The sequence below is a fragment of the Aureobasidium pullulans genome (assembly GCF_000721785.1).
Source record: "Aureobasidium pullulans EXF-150 unplaced genomic scaffold scaffold_30, whole genome shotgun sequence".
In the NCBI taxonomy this organism is placed as follows: Eukaryota; Fungi; Ascomycota; class Dothideomycetes; order Dothideales; family Saccotheciaceae; genus Aureobasidium; species Aureobasidium pullulans.
The window spans coordinates 55,706-69,424 of NW_021941050.1; the positions used below are offsets into that span (position 1 = coordinate 55,706).

Sequence of the window (13,719 nt, forward strand, 5' to 3'; positions counted from 1 at the left end):
ACCAACGCGACAAACGCGTCCGCGACTTCTCACTTCCGTGTCTTGACAATAGCAGCAGCAGCGACAGCGCATCAGTGCATCTTTTGCGTTACATACTCAATCTCTGGATCCGAGACTTCACGCGAAACGAACATCGAGCTTACGAGCTCACGAGCTCCCCCCTTGCAGACATGGCCTTCCAAGCTCTGCGCGATGAGGTAGTGTACTACTATGGCTACTCTCAAGGCCGTGGCTTCTCAATCAGTGATATCTTGTCGAGGTCATCCGCCAAGATGTTGTCGCAAGTCTCATCTCTCATGACTATACCGCTACCATTGCTGTCTTTCCTCGCCGTTCCATTCTTCGGCTCTTCTTCCACCACAATCAGTCTTGCTTTCTTTCTCTTGACATGGGTGACTCTGGTGTCGACTCATGATCCATTGTACTTGGAGTTAATTGGAACCCTCACCATCAGGATCATCTTCTTCGTGCTTCCCAGTCTCGCTGTTCTAGGCTTCGACACGCTCATCCCTAGTCTCTCGGCCAGCATCAAGACCCGTGGTGCTGCTCAGCTTCCCACCCAACTCAATTCGCGTCGCTTGAGAAATGTGTTGTTTGTCTCCATATTCAATGTCGCTTTTTCAGTCTTCGCTCAAGGCGCATGCGATTACGTGCTCACAGAGGTCTTGAACATCCGTTCTGCCATTCGTGTAAGCAAGATTCCACCAGCTCCATGGCCAACCATGGTTAAGGAAGTGCTTTATGGCCTGGTCTGTCGTGGGTTCTTGCACTACTTCATACACCGTGATATACTGCACGCTTCTCCCAGAGGATCGATTCTGGCACGTTGGCATGCCGACTGGGCGCACAGCTTGAAGCATCCCTTCTCTCTTACCGCTACTTACGACCACCCCATCTGCCACCTCCTGACTGATTGGGCGCCATTATATCTGACAACCTTGTTCTTCCGCTTCCACGTCTTGACATGGTACATTCTTACGGCTATCGTCAGCCTGGAGCAATTCTTCATCTACTCTGGCTACTCTGTACTACCCTCACAGATCTTGCTGGCTGGTATGGCTCAGAGGACGGACTCCCACTATGCGACTGGCGGCAAAGGCAACTATGGTCACTGGGGCGTCCTGGACTGGGTCTTCGGAACTGGGTGTCCTGGTGATTCCGATGTCATGGATGATGTCCAAGAAGAGGCGGATAAGCGAGGAGTCAGACAGCGCGCATCAAACATGATGGAAAATGCTGGAGACAGAGTCAGGAGAGCTAGTGACAAGGTAAATATCTACGACCGATATAGCTAACCAAAAGACACCGCGCTGACATGACTACAGGCTCATAGGAGCCCCTCCCAGGGGCGAAGGAGGAGCAAGAGACAAGCAGTCCGGGACTAGTTTTTCAATTACACAGAGTGCAGCCGGTCAGCGCGACTCACATGCTCAAATCACCATTCAACGAGATACAAAAGAACACTACAACCAGATTTGACGGTCTTGATTCTCATCTCCGTTATGTAACGAAGTTAGTGCGTTGTCGAGGCAAAACAATTGTCTAGAATATGCTTGGCAAGATTGTCGCACCTTACATTCAAGACAAGCAAACATCACTCCAAGCTTCAATACCAGACACCATTCCTACATTACCTACGATCTCACCATTCCCGACACATCAAACCAACCATGCTCGCCGAAATGCAACCTCGTGAATCCCCCAAGCAAAGCATCGTGTCTGCGGCCTACGACATTCTGGTCCAGACAGCCACGATCTTAACAAAATTCTGCAGTGGCCGCAAAACAGAGAAGAGCGGAACGATCTATCATTGGGAAGCGAGATTGGCTTATGTTGGAGTGGACGATCTTGATGAGGACAGCGAAGAGAACCAGGAACATGATGAGGGGCTGACACTCGAAAGGAGTTGTGGTGTTATGAGGTACAAGGATTGAGCGCCAACCTTGACTAATTGCCAATTCTGTCGGGTGGCTCTTGTAGAAGTCTACGGAAGTGCTGGGACAATCACAGACTCTTGTTCGAGGCAGAAGACACCGGAACAACAACACAACACAACACACAGACCGCCGACGACACGTATAAAAAGACTCCGACATCCCAGCTTCCTCTTATTCTCACCTCAGCACAATTCAACCCGAAACAAAGCACACATTCAAGATGGTAGACCACGAAGAAAACAACAACGAACCTGAAGGTTCGCTCTCGCCCAACATGGTCGCTCGTCTCCGCACCGCCATCGCAAACAATCCTCAGCGCACCACTTCCTTCCTCGTCACCACTCTCCTGACCATCTGTCCTGCTCTTCTGACTGGTCCTCTTCTCGCCCTGCTTGGCTTCGGCGGTCTCGGCCCCGCTGCTGGTAAGCCTAATCTCCCTGTCTTCTTTAGGATTATCTTCCAGTACTGATTGTTCTGCACAGGTGGTCTCGCTGCTGGCTTCCAGGGCTGGTTGGGTACACCTTGGCTCTTCCGCGTCCTTCAGAGCGCTGCCATGGGTGGATGGGGTTCTGCATTGATTCAGGGCATCGTTCGTGCTTTCTCGGCTGGTGGCTTGGTTCTCGCATTGATCAAGAATATTCTTGGTCGTGATGAGGAGGGAGAAGACCACGAAGAAGAAAACGAAGGAGACAACGAGGAGTGACTTTGGCTGATCCTACTGTGTATCTGGATTGGTCGAGTTGCTGAGAACGAAAATATGCAGTCGCACTCAAGTTAAGTTTTGTTCATCATTCAGAATCTCAATGAGCGCGTTGCAACCCTGAATTGCTCTTTCCTTCCTCTTTCCCTCATTCCTCTCGAAAAACACTCACATCTGCGCCTTCCCTGTCACCAAAAGTCACGAGTCTCGCTAAAGAATCGCCTTGGCGCTCTTCCAAGGCGGGCGCGGATACCACGTCGAATTTCGTGTCGACAAAGCGCCGCTTTCTAATCCCGGCGTAGGTGTCTTACATCCGAACGGCGTCGCACTCTCCTTCATCGTAGCTCCGCATAGAGGTGCTACGCTTGAAGGCTGGCTCGCCTGACATCGAAACCAACATCACTTTCCGAGACGTTCCGACCTCACTTCAAGCCGCCTTCCTTTTCGGCAAACGGCTTGACAACCGCCAAAGTGAGCAGATGTGCGGACCGATAAAGCCCATCCGTATTGACGTTGTTCACAGATGTCATCTTCCGTCCATGTTATCATCCCAGCCACAGCTCGTGGCCGCTACAGTCGCCTCTGCGAAGTGTACAGCATCAGACCTAGCGCCGAGGCTCTACTCAAAGTAAGACAGGCGCTCTTCCCGATGCCTTCTCGTTTCGATGAGCGGATGCAGCCATCCTTGCTTTTCTTCCTACCAATGTCAGCCTTGGTCTACAGAGCCGGAACCCTGCTGGTAGGATGGACCACCCTAGAGAATGGCTCAAGACAGGAGATCTGGGTAAAGCAACGCAAAACCCGGCTCCTTGCATACTCGGATCGTGGTGGACCTCCCGGCTCCCTTCACGTTGTCAAACGCCACCAAGTTCTCTGCGATGAATGGCATCCAGCTCTCGACGGAGTGTTTGGCCTCGACACCTGTAATGATCGCCGCGAGCAGTACGCCTATTTCAGCGCATGCATCAAGCTGCTTGGAAGCTCAAACCCACCGCCGATGATCGAGGACTTCAGGCCCCCTGCCGCCCGACCCCAAAGACAGCCTGTCGCGATCAGCAGGAGACTTGCCGCCACAAGAATCATGCCATCCACCCGTGACAGACTCGCAGCTGAGACTCAAAGACAAACCATGGGTAGCGAAACACCATCACTGATTCAACGTCCTCAACCACGTGCACCGATCACGCCCTCCAGCAGAGTTGACGGTGGATGGAGTGGTATTCCACTCCACTCCAAACTCCAGTGCTAGAGTGGAGTGGAGTGGAGTGGTAGGGGTGTTGGAGTGGAGTGGAGTGGTATGCTCCCAACTCCAGCACTCTAGTGGACTCCAGTGGCGTTGCCAAGCTGCTCTCTGATTGGTCGACGGCACTTTCCGGAGCCTCTGATTGGTCAACTCCAACGTCATGGGAGGCGCGGAGAATGTAAACATCAGGCGTCTCCAGACACTTTTTCTTTAACACCCTATTATCTACACTACTACCTTAACTAATGTCTAATCACTATACTTTCTCGGACACGCTTTCATCTGCCCTATAATTATCCGAATTTATCGTCCCTACCGAGTTATAGCGAGGTTCCGACTTTCGAAGCACTACGCCGTAAACCGCCAAAGAAAAAGAGGAGGTTACTAGCTACTATAAGCACGTCGACTAGAGTCGTATACTAACCCTTAAGCGTGTTCCTAATAGCAAGGGCGCTAGCTTAAGCCCTATCTAGCGATACGGCTAGCGCATGCAACTAAAGGGAATAAGGCTACTAAAATATTACTAGGTCTATACTAACTGTTATAGGTAGCGGTCTTACCGTAAACACGCGTATAACGTTACTAACGGCACGGATAGCGCTATCTCTTACTTGCTTACTATCTATAACATTAATAAGGACGGACTAAGACCTAAAAGATTACGAAGCATTGCCGACTAGCTATCTAGCTAACCTACCTTATTACGAGTCTCGAATTCCTCGTACGGTTAAGATATTACGTAGTATAGAATAGTCTTTAATAAAGCAGATTAGAAGGGAGCTATAACTATGCTTATTGTTTACGAGAGCCTTACCTTTCGCCTTCTTAAGTCTCCCTATATATAGAACTATCTTAAGATGCTAAATCCGGCTATTAATGCTCGGGGGTGCCTTCCTTACTACTTAACAATTCGCTACTAGATATTATAAGTCTATAATAGCTATATTAGTGTAGTTACCGAGCAGCTCCGTATAGCAACATTAGTAATATATTTCTCCTTTAATTTATAGACTTCGAGGAACCTCCGAGCTCTATATAGTATTAATGTCCATTTCGTAGATAAATATAGCAATCTTAAGACGTTTCTACTTACTCTACTATAGTAGGAAGGCAAGCATATAGGTGCTAACATAGCAGAGACTATTACTAAGATCATTAATCGATTTAATCTATTAGGTAACATTAGTTTCTTTATCGCCGACAATGCCTCGAATAACGACACCTATATTAAAGCTCTAGCTCTTAAATTTTAATTTAATGCGATAGAACAACGGCTCCGTTACGCCGGCTATATCTTTAACCTCGTTGCGCGCGCCTTACTATAGGGCATTAACGAGGACGTCTTCCTTTAAGAGCTTGCTAGTATTAAGCTAACCGTCGAGGAACTCGATTACTAGCGCCGGTAAGGACCTCTCGGTAAAGTTAGAAACACGATCGTCTATATTAGAGCCTCGCCTTAGCGCAATAAAGCGTTTAAAAAAGCATAGGCTAACTACCCCTTACTAACTAAAGTTACTAAACTTTATGCTTTTAACGACACTCGCTAGAACTCGGTTTTTAATGCCCTTAGAGTCTTTATTAACGTACGCCCTACTATCGACGATTTCTACTATAAAACACTTAAAGGTTAGCAAGATTACTTAAATAAGAAGACCGACTTTAGCACTAAGCCGCCGCCTAAGAAGATGCGTAAGAAACTAGCTATATTAGCCGACTATATCACTTAGGACGACTAGGCAATCCTAACACAATATTACGAGATTTTAGAGCTAGTATAGCAGTTTACTTAGCGCCTCGAGGGTCGAGGTAGCGGTGCTAGCTATAGAGTAGTCTAGCAAGTAATACCTGCTATAGAGCGTCTATTCTTACACTTTAAAAAGCTAAAGGCGTAGTATGTTATTGTCGAGCTAGCGTAGAACTATTCCGCTGTCCCCCTTCTTACTAGCGAGATACCTACATTATAGAGTATAGTAGTCGCTAACTCCTAATCCTAATTATAGTCTTAGACTATCGACCTCGACGACGACCTACCTATATACCGACCGATGCGTAAGGCTATTAAGACGGCTAAAGCAAAACAAGCTTAGGCGTAGGCTACGATGCTACCCCTACTACCTCCTCTACTGCCTCTACCTCCGATACTAACTTCCTCCGGAATAACCGAGTAGACATTAGAATATCGCATGTTAGCGACTAGGATAAACCTAGCCTAGAAAAAGTTAAATGAATATTACTACATGACCGATTAGTCGCCTATCTATGTTGCAGCGGTCGTACTACACCCTACATACACCTAGAAGTAGTTAAGATTAAAGTAGAAGATAAGACAAGACTAGATTAAGGCATCTAAGGTCGCTATGCGAGAATTCTAGTTACTTAGGTATTCCTAACTACTACTCGAGGCATTAACTAATAATAAAGAGGAGGACCGATCTATTTAAGCAACCGCATGGATGGACGCTAACATTACATTAGATAAGGACGACACTAATAATAACACCCCCGAGACCGATAAATACGCTAGATAGTATGTCGAAGGTAGGGTCCCTAATGTCTATTACCCCCTCGAGTTCTAGTCGAAATCACGCATTAAACATACCTATCTAAGGCTATCTAAAATGGCCCGAGATCTCTTTACTATCCCGGCGATGTCTAATGAGCTAGAGCGGGTCTTTTTAAGCTACGGTAACATAGTCACCCCTTAGAGGGGTAAGCTAACCGGCGAGGCTATTAAGGAGGCCTAATGCATTAAGAGTTAGATGAGACATAGCATTATAACAAACCTAGGTGCGACCTTTAAGGCCGTTATAGCGGCACTAGAGGATGCGTAAATGATAGAAGCAAACATTGCAAACATGTAACTATCTTATAGTCTAGAGTTTTATTGCAGAAATCAACGAATTAGACGATATTTGAGCAAGTGCAAAAAGAGGAACTAGGCACTACGACCGGGGCTCGAACGGTAGTTATTACCCCTTAAGGGGACCTATATAGCTAGAGTCCACTAGACTCCAGTGCTGGAGTCCAGTGGACTCCACTCCAGCCAAGACTCCACTGGAGTGGAGTGGATTGAGAGGTTACTCCACTCCACTCCATCCACCGTCAACTCTGCCCTCCAGTACTTTCTCGTCCAGCCTCGTCCCTGCCAGCCGCGACCTCAAGCCCCCACCCACCAAGATCTTCGAGCAAGTCAATCACGAGTCACCAATCGCCCCCGCTGGACAAGAACTACGCACTATGCTCCAAAGCAAAAAAGTTGATGAAATACAAGCCATACTGGCAGAGAGGTCAGCCGATCTTCCCCTCTGGATCAAGAAGATTGCCGAAGAAGAGATGGATAAGAAGATGCATCATGATCTTGATGTGCTCAAGAACTTCTTTTGATATGTGGAGCTCTTGCATATCCATGGTGGACGAAACGTGCTTGCCTGGGAGATAAGCATGGGGATAAGGAGAGTGGATGGAATGGGATTTTCGTAATGGGAGAGCGAGGGAGGGACATGATTACTGATAGATTGAGGGACCAGGCAAATAACCTCGGAATGGGCAAATCTCTGGTGACAGAAGTTTCTGTGAGAGGAAACTGCAAGAGAGCAAGGAGAAGTCATGATTAAGTAGAAAACGCGCACAATCCGAATGAATTCAGAGATTTTGAAAGCCGGAGAGTCATTCATTCATCGTACTTCCCCTGAATCCTCGATTCAGTTTGTCCTTCCTCTCTTCTCGCCCTCCCTCTTTTGCATCCATCACCACCCGTCACACTCATCCCGTCTTCGATTTTTCCATCAGCACCTTGCTTCAGCCATCAAACATCTCTTAATCTTGTGCCGCAGGACGGATGTCCGAAGCAAGACGGCAGAACCGAAAGATCGCGCCGCCACGGACCAAAGCGATCGCAGATCTCGTACTCAGATCCGTTCCCGTTTAACGACTCTTGCCATATCCGAAGATATCAGCGTTATAGCTTGCGGTTCCCATCTCCGTTTACTCTTGTCACTCACGGGGCCTTGATAATCAACAATTCATACTCGCCCGCACTTCATCCATCAACAAACACTTCCCTCCACGCACCTCGCTCTGCGGTTGTGTTTCCACGAACCCAACACCGCGTCGCCACGGGCCAAAGCGACCGCATCCTTTTGCTCGAATCTATTGAAGACATCAAAATTTGTCCACAGTGGGCCTTAAGGTCTTCATCTCCGTACACTGGCCATTAACAATCCCTTGCTCGCACACACTTCATCCATCAGCAAACCCGTCTCGTCAAACTCCACTCTCTTGTCACAATTCCAAGCACAGATCCCAGGCAGAAGCTCTCTCGATTGGGTATCCTTGCCATTGGAACATCAACTTGTCGATGTCATCAACCTTTGCTCTTCGCAAATTGCGCGCGCCGCCCCTCTTCGGACACAAAGCTTGACTGCCAGATTGACTGTAAGTCCATGATGTTACTTTGTCAAACGTACCGCTCACAAGACTGACGAAGTTCTGCAGATGTCGCAAGAACTTCAAGTTGAGGTCAAAGACTTTGTTAAGGGTCTCTACGACAAACTGTGCAAGTCGCATGGTGTCACTCCTACTGTACACGAAGTACAGATGATCAGAAGGTCCATCGGCGCCCTTAGCAAAAACAAGCTGTCTTTTGTCGAACCTGCTTTGTTGTTCTTTCTTCCTATGTCATCACTTAAGCACGAGATGGATTCTCTCTTGATCGGATGGATCGATCAATCGGACGGCTCAAAGAAGGGCATCTGGTTCAAGTTGTTCGAGAACTATTCAAGGGTCTACAATCAGTGTGGCGGTCCCATTGGGTCGCTGCATACACCTGGAAGATACGTTTGTGACGAATGGGTACCCGCTCTCGACTAGGTGCTCTACCTGGATGAGTGTCAGAGTCGCACCGTCCAGTACGCATACTTTGCGACTATATTAGTGATCCTGAGATCGAAAACTCCACCACCATCCATCGAGAACAGACTTTCGCCAGTCACCGAGGACCAAAAGCAGCTAGACGGTGAGAACAGGAGATTGTCGTCGATTGGCAATCTGAGAGGGACAAAAAGCAGAAGGAGAAGACGCCTTGTGAGAGCAAGCGAGATTGCAACCATTGACCTCACAGGCTCCGACAGCGAGCAGGATGTCGAGCCCCAATCTGAGCTGAAGCCCGAACTGACCTCTTCTCCACTTCGACGTTCAGGAGCTCAACTTGAGCATTTCTCCACCATGACACAGCTTGAACCGAAGCCACCATCACCAGAGAACCAGTACACGATATCTCATGCGGATGAAGAGGAAGATGAAGGAGAAGATGATGGAGAGGGGGAAGAAGTCCCAACTTCACCTACCAATCAAGATCTCCCCTCTCAAATCGCACAACAGACGAAGGAACTGCGGGAGATGGTAAAGGCCAAGCCAGTCAAGGAATTGAGAGCTATTCTGTCCCAGCAAACAGGCAGTCTACCATCCTGGATTGAGGAGCTCGTCAGAGAAGAGTTGGACCAAAAGACGCTTCGAGAGCTTAAGTCGGCCAAGAATTGGCTCCGTTGAGATTGATCACTGGACAGGGCGGAAATAGGTGATGGTCGTTTTGCACGATGAAACCATGGAAAATCGATTGATTGAATGGCCAAGATATGAAAACGAAGGAAAGGAGAAAAAGTACTTGTTGTGGAAATGACGCGCTGGACAAGCGCGGCTTTTGAGAAAAACTAGAGGGAGAAGTCACAACTAAGCTCTACATCATCACATAAGCCTGGTGATCTTTTCTCACAGAAGGGCAAAGCGTCAACAAGACACTGCTCCCGAAGTCAGAGAACAGAAACAACAACATGTGATCAACTCAATCTTCCTCTAGCCCACACCTCAGGGACAATATTCTCCTCACGAAATGGTTCGTCTGAACGGCGTCGCACTCTCCCTCACCACTCTACTGTGTACAAGTTACGGTGATTCGATTCTATATCCTGATGTTGTTCAGAGGAAAAGCATTTGCATGCAAATCGTGCTGATCAATCACAAGGTTTTACAAGCACATGTCAACAACCACACACATGCACGAAGCGGGAAAGAGCGACAAACGCATGTTTTGAAAGTAAAGGAGTGATCTTCCAGAGCTTGTGATTGGGATATGAACGATAGTGATTGCAATGAAACTACATGGCGACAGTGGAGATGATAAGAACGTTTGAGGAGAAAATCACCAGTCACTGCTTTCACTTCTCCTGACCGAACTTACAAGCTCGCCCTTCATCCTCTCCCCCTCGTCGGTGCTTGAATCACTCACGACATCTCCATCAAATGGATCTTGCACTCTCCTCCGGTTTCGATCGACTACGGAAGCGACATGTCGGCGAGATGCGACCGAAGGGGGAAGATTTTCTTCATCTAGATCTTCACCGTCTGATGAATGAGGGGATGGGCTGATCGTATTTTCGTTGTCATCAATGGTTTCCAGATCATCCGCTGGTGACTCGGAATCGGAGTCTGTCGAGCCAGCCAGGTCGGATTCAATCTGTCGACGTCGGGACATATTTGCTTCAAGTCGGGCGATCTCAGCCTCCATCAAAGTACGCTCAAATCTTGCTCTATCGTCTTGTGCTTCCGGCTGGTCCGTAGTATTTTCGCCCGACTCGGTGGACTGGACGGGCTGGTCAGGATCAAGATTTTCGAGACCTGCCTCATACTCATCAGAATGGCTGTCCGATGACACAGAATGGGTGTCATTGTCAGGCTGCTCCGAAGAGATTTCGGAAGTGCTTGCATCCTGCTCGGGTTCGTCCGCTTGACCAGGCTCATCGTTCCCATCGCCAGCTCCATCTCCAATGTGCATGCTGTAAGTCGTGAAGTTTTTGTCAGACTCGGTAGGTTCAGTGAGGGCAAGAAGTTCAGCGAATCTTTGATGGGACGTTTGCTGACCACCAGCACCACCCCAAACATCCTTGTCAAAATGCAATGAGTTTTTCGAGCTCTCGCTTTCTCCACTGAGAGCCTCCAATAATTGTCTACTGATAGCCTCGAATAGACTTCCATTCTCAGACTAGGAGAAATCAAAGTCGTCACCACCTAGGTCCATCTCAAGACCAGCAAAGATGTCGTCCTCGTTGCTCATCTGTCCGGTACCGTGTTGCTGCGAGGCACCAGTCAGATCAAAATTCATGTCTTGACCAGAGAAGAGGTTGTTGGAAAGATCAAGCGACATGGCATTAGGGTCGTTGACGTTGGAAGTATCCATCTGAAGCGACTGGTCCATGGCTGCTGTGAAGTCTTGATCGGCGGTAGTGGGATCGGTTGTTGAGCCATCGGCACTTGTGATTTGGATATCTGCGCTTGCCATTTGCATGTCTGCGCTTGTCATGCTCATATCGTGTAGGTCGAGGTTCGTCATGGGCATGCTCATCTGTGGTGGAATAACAAGCTGTGCTTCAACACGTCGGCCAAGCCTCACTAATGCTTCAACACGCTCAGTGTCCATAATCAACAGCGCTTTGGGTTCACCAAGTTGCGCCTGCAGAGCTTGACGTAGCGTGCGTCGTTGATTAACAGGTGCAGGCGCACTCTGATCGAACTGCATGAGAGCATTGGCCTGAGAAAGCGCAGGCACTGGCAAAGGTGCACAGACGATAGTGGTGGCAATCTCGAGTGCTGCCGAGCCTGATCCGTTTAGTGTTTGAGACTTCAGCTCATCCAATATAACAGCCAGAACTTCGTCTGCGCCAAGAATCTCAAGAGTGGCGATCATGGTTTTGTGAGTGTAGTTGTAAGGCAAGGAATTGATGCTAGCCTGAGACGACCATCGGACTAGACCGCGAATGGTGTTGCGAACAACGGCGCGCAAGCCACCGTCCGCCGTAGTTGACCACTCATTGATCTCGGCAGCACTGCACTTACCCGATCTTTGGCTTTCGACATAGGGTCCTAGAACATCAATCAGAGGAACGACGTCCTTGCGCTTTGGCTGTCTCCGCTGTAGAGCCTGCAAAGACATAGCCAGCGGTCGTGCGATCATTCCAAGTATGGTTTGATGCATTGCTTGAGCATCTCCGGAGATTGAATCTGGCTGAAGTAGCTTTCGGAGCATCTGAAGCAGGATCTCAGTGTCACCATGGTCCTCCCATGAGTGCTTCGTGACCCAACTCAGTCCACAGATGAGCGAAGGGAGCAGGAACGGTTCCAATAAAAACTCAAGTCCGCCTTTCAAGGTGTTCATGTTGAGGACAAGAAGCTTGCATGCCTGAACACTCTGCTCGAACAGCGTTGGCACAAGTAAATAGAATGACTGAGGTGGACAGTGCGACATGGTCTCATCGCTGATACCGCTCGTTTCGCCTTGCTCATCGGTCGCGTACAAGCCTTGAACCCACTTTGTGAATTGCTTGTGCTGATCATGATCAAGCGCGCTGACAGGCATGCTGGTGGAAAAGTTGTTGAGAAGCTTGATGATGAACGAATCGGAAGCGAACGATCCAATTTCAGATTCTGTCAGCTCGTATCGATGCATCGTTGCCAGTATGAGCAACAAGACCGAAGCGAACTCCTCATAAGGTGGTTGAAATTCACTCTGATCTTCGTCGTGTGTCCATTCATTGAGTAAGCTGCACAGCGGGGAAAGCAAATCGGCAGGCTGCGAGTATTGAAGAATGATGTCCATCAAAGGCAGACGACGGGAGAGGATGTTGCAAAGTGTTCGCAAAGACATTGTGTCCTTCGAAGAGTAAAAGTGCTGCACTGTGTCGACCAAGGCACCCGCAATTGCCCCTGCATTACCATTCATACTCTCAAGCTCGCGAGCTAGTTCCTCGACACGGTGTACATTGGCAAAACACTGCTGGGCCAAAGACTGTCTATTGTACCTAATCACACGCGGAGAGACCGGAGCAGGTGGCTCACCCATGACAGAGTAGAAGGCCTGCTCGTTGCCAAGTTGGAACAGGATGCAGGCTTGCACAAATTCTTGCCGACTTTTCTTGAGTGTCTCGTTGTTGGTCTTGTCGTCGTCTGTGGACAATGGCGGGAACGGGTGAACGTCAATTCTGCCCAACGCCATCTGGATAGCAATCTGAGCAGTCATCGGCGGGAAAGATCCAGATAGAGTCGCTATCAGCATAGGCAACTTGTTGGCAATGAAGGAGCGATAACAGAGGATGTGGTTTGGTGATCGACGTTGCTGTAGGGCGTTCGCAAGTACATCGAAAGAGGCAGTAGTCAAATCCGAAACCAAAGACTGCGTGTCGTTTTGATATTTGGCGTGAAGATGGTTGAATAGCGACATGTCGTCTGTCAACGGCCTGGCACACAGGGCCGCGTTCAGGTAAGCGTATAGGCCGACTCGTGAGTTGACAATCTGGAGATCATTGACAGCGGAAGCAATATCTGCGGTGCTGAACTCGGGTTTGCCAGTAGTGATCGGTGGTGCTTTCGCAAGCATTTGTAGTCTTGCGCCGATCTGAGTATGTGACCACGGAGTAATAAGTTCTGCAAAGTCGTTACAGGCAGAGGCAAGCTTCTCCTTTGAGCTTTGAGGCCATGCATTAGATATATCGACCTTGACAGTTGGGTTGTTCAACAGAGCGATGGCCAGCGTGGCGAGGGTCTCAAAAGACGTAACGACTTGAGGGTCTGGACTCTGCATTCCATCGACACTTTGCATGAGAAGCACCATCTCATGAGCACGGCATGCGGTAAGACATTCGCCTAGCGCTCTTACAACAGAGCGAGCTTCGCGCGCAGTCTTGGGTCGTTCACCAGCAGCGACGAGGCGGATAAGTAAGGAGAGAACGTGTTCGAAAAAGGCATGGCTCATAGGCGTATCCGAACCAGATCCAGCCTTTTTCTTGAGGGCA

The 13,719-nt window shown here is 48.8% G+C and overlaps 6 protein-coding genes across 6 annotated transcripts; 4 read left to right on the forward strand and 2 right to left on the reverse strand.

The window, feature by feature from the left end:
• Window positions 1-170: 170 nt before the first annotated feature.
• M438DRAFT_283161 (sterol desaturase family) lies at window positions 171-1,385 on the forward strand (the record flags this gene model as incomplete). The annotated part of the gene is made up of 2 exons (XM_029901361.1): window positions 171-1,268; window positions 1,326-1,385. The coding sequence occupies 2 exons, from the start codon at window positions 171-173 to the stop codon at window positions 1,383-1,385; spliced, it is 1,158 nt and encodes a 385-aa protein (XP_029755893.1).
• Window positions 1,386-1,771: 386 nt separating this feature from the next.
• On the forward strand, window positions 1,772-2,997 carry M438DRAFT_141294 (uncharacterized protein). The gene is made up of 3 exons (XM_029898885.1): window positions 1,772-2,359; window positions 2,420-2,710; window positions 2,940-2,997. Exons 1-2 carry the CDS (start codon window positions 2,158-2,160, stop codon window positions 2,638-2,640), a joined length of 423 nt encoding a protein of 140 aa, XP_029755894.1. The 5' UTR covers window positions 1,772-2,157; the 3' UTR covers window positions 2,641-2,710; window positions 2,940-2,997.
• A 163-nt stretch (window positions 2,998-3,160) lies between these two features.
• Window positions 3,161-3,886, forward strand: M438DRAFT_339496 (uncharacterized protein; the record flags this gene model as incomplete). The annotated part of the gene is made up of 1 exon (XM_029904222.1): window positions 3,161-3,886. The coding sequence occupies one exon, from the start codon at window positions 3,161-3,163 to the stop codon at window positions 3,884-3,886; it is 726 nt and encodes a 241-aa protein (XP_029755895.1).
• Window positions 3,887-6,995: 3,109 nt separating this feature from the next.
• Window positions 6,996-9,427, forward strand: M438DRAFT_409247 (uncharacterized protein; the record flags this gene model as incomplete). Its single annotated transcript, XM_029910003.1, has 5 exons — window positions 6,996-7,452; window positions 7,714-8,057; window positions 8,131-8,314; window positions 8,375-8,716; window positions 8,774-9,427. Exons 1-5 carry the CDS (start codon window positions 7,360-7,362, stop codon window positions 9,425-9,427), a joined length of 1,617 nt encoding a protein of 538 aa, XP_029755896.1. The 5' UTR covers window positions 6,996-7,359.
• A 602-nt stretch (window positions 9,428-10,029) lies between these two features.
• Window positions 10,030-10,812, reverse strand: M438DRAFT_141318 (uncharacterized protein). Its single transcript, XM_029898886.1, has one exon. It carries the CDS (start codon window positions 10,707-10,709, stop codon window positions 10,077-10,079), a length of 633 nt encoding a protein of 210 aa, XP_029755897.1. The 5' UTR covers window positions 10,710-10,812; the 3' UTR covers window positions 10,030-10,076.
• Window positions 10,813-11,285: 473 nt separating this feature from the next.
• Window positions 11,286-13,217, reverse strand: M438DRAFT_236841 (mediator complex, subunit Med5; the record flags this gene model as incomplete). Its single annotated transcript, XM_029899470.1, has 1 exon — window positions 11,286-13,217. A coding segment is annotated over one exon (1,932 nt), but the record flags the coding sequence as incomplete, so codon positions are not given.
• Between the last annotated feature and the right edge of the window lie 502 nt (window positions 13,218-13,719).

Coding starts and splice junctions, on each gene's coding strand:
- M438DRAFT_141318 (XM_029898886.1), bottom strand. CDS start 10,709: ATGCACATTGGAGATGGAGCTGGCGATGGGAACGATGAGCCTGGTCAA.
- M438DRAFT_141294 (XM_029898885.1), top strand. CDS start 2,158: ATGGTAGACCACGAAGAAAACAACAACGAACCTGAAGGTTCGCTCTCG. Junction 2,360..2,419: donor CGGTCTCGGCCCCGCTGCTG/GTAAGCCTAATC, acceptor TGTTCTGCACAG/GTGGTCTCGCTGCTGGCTTC.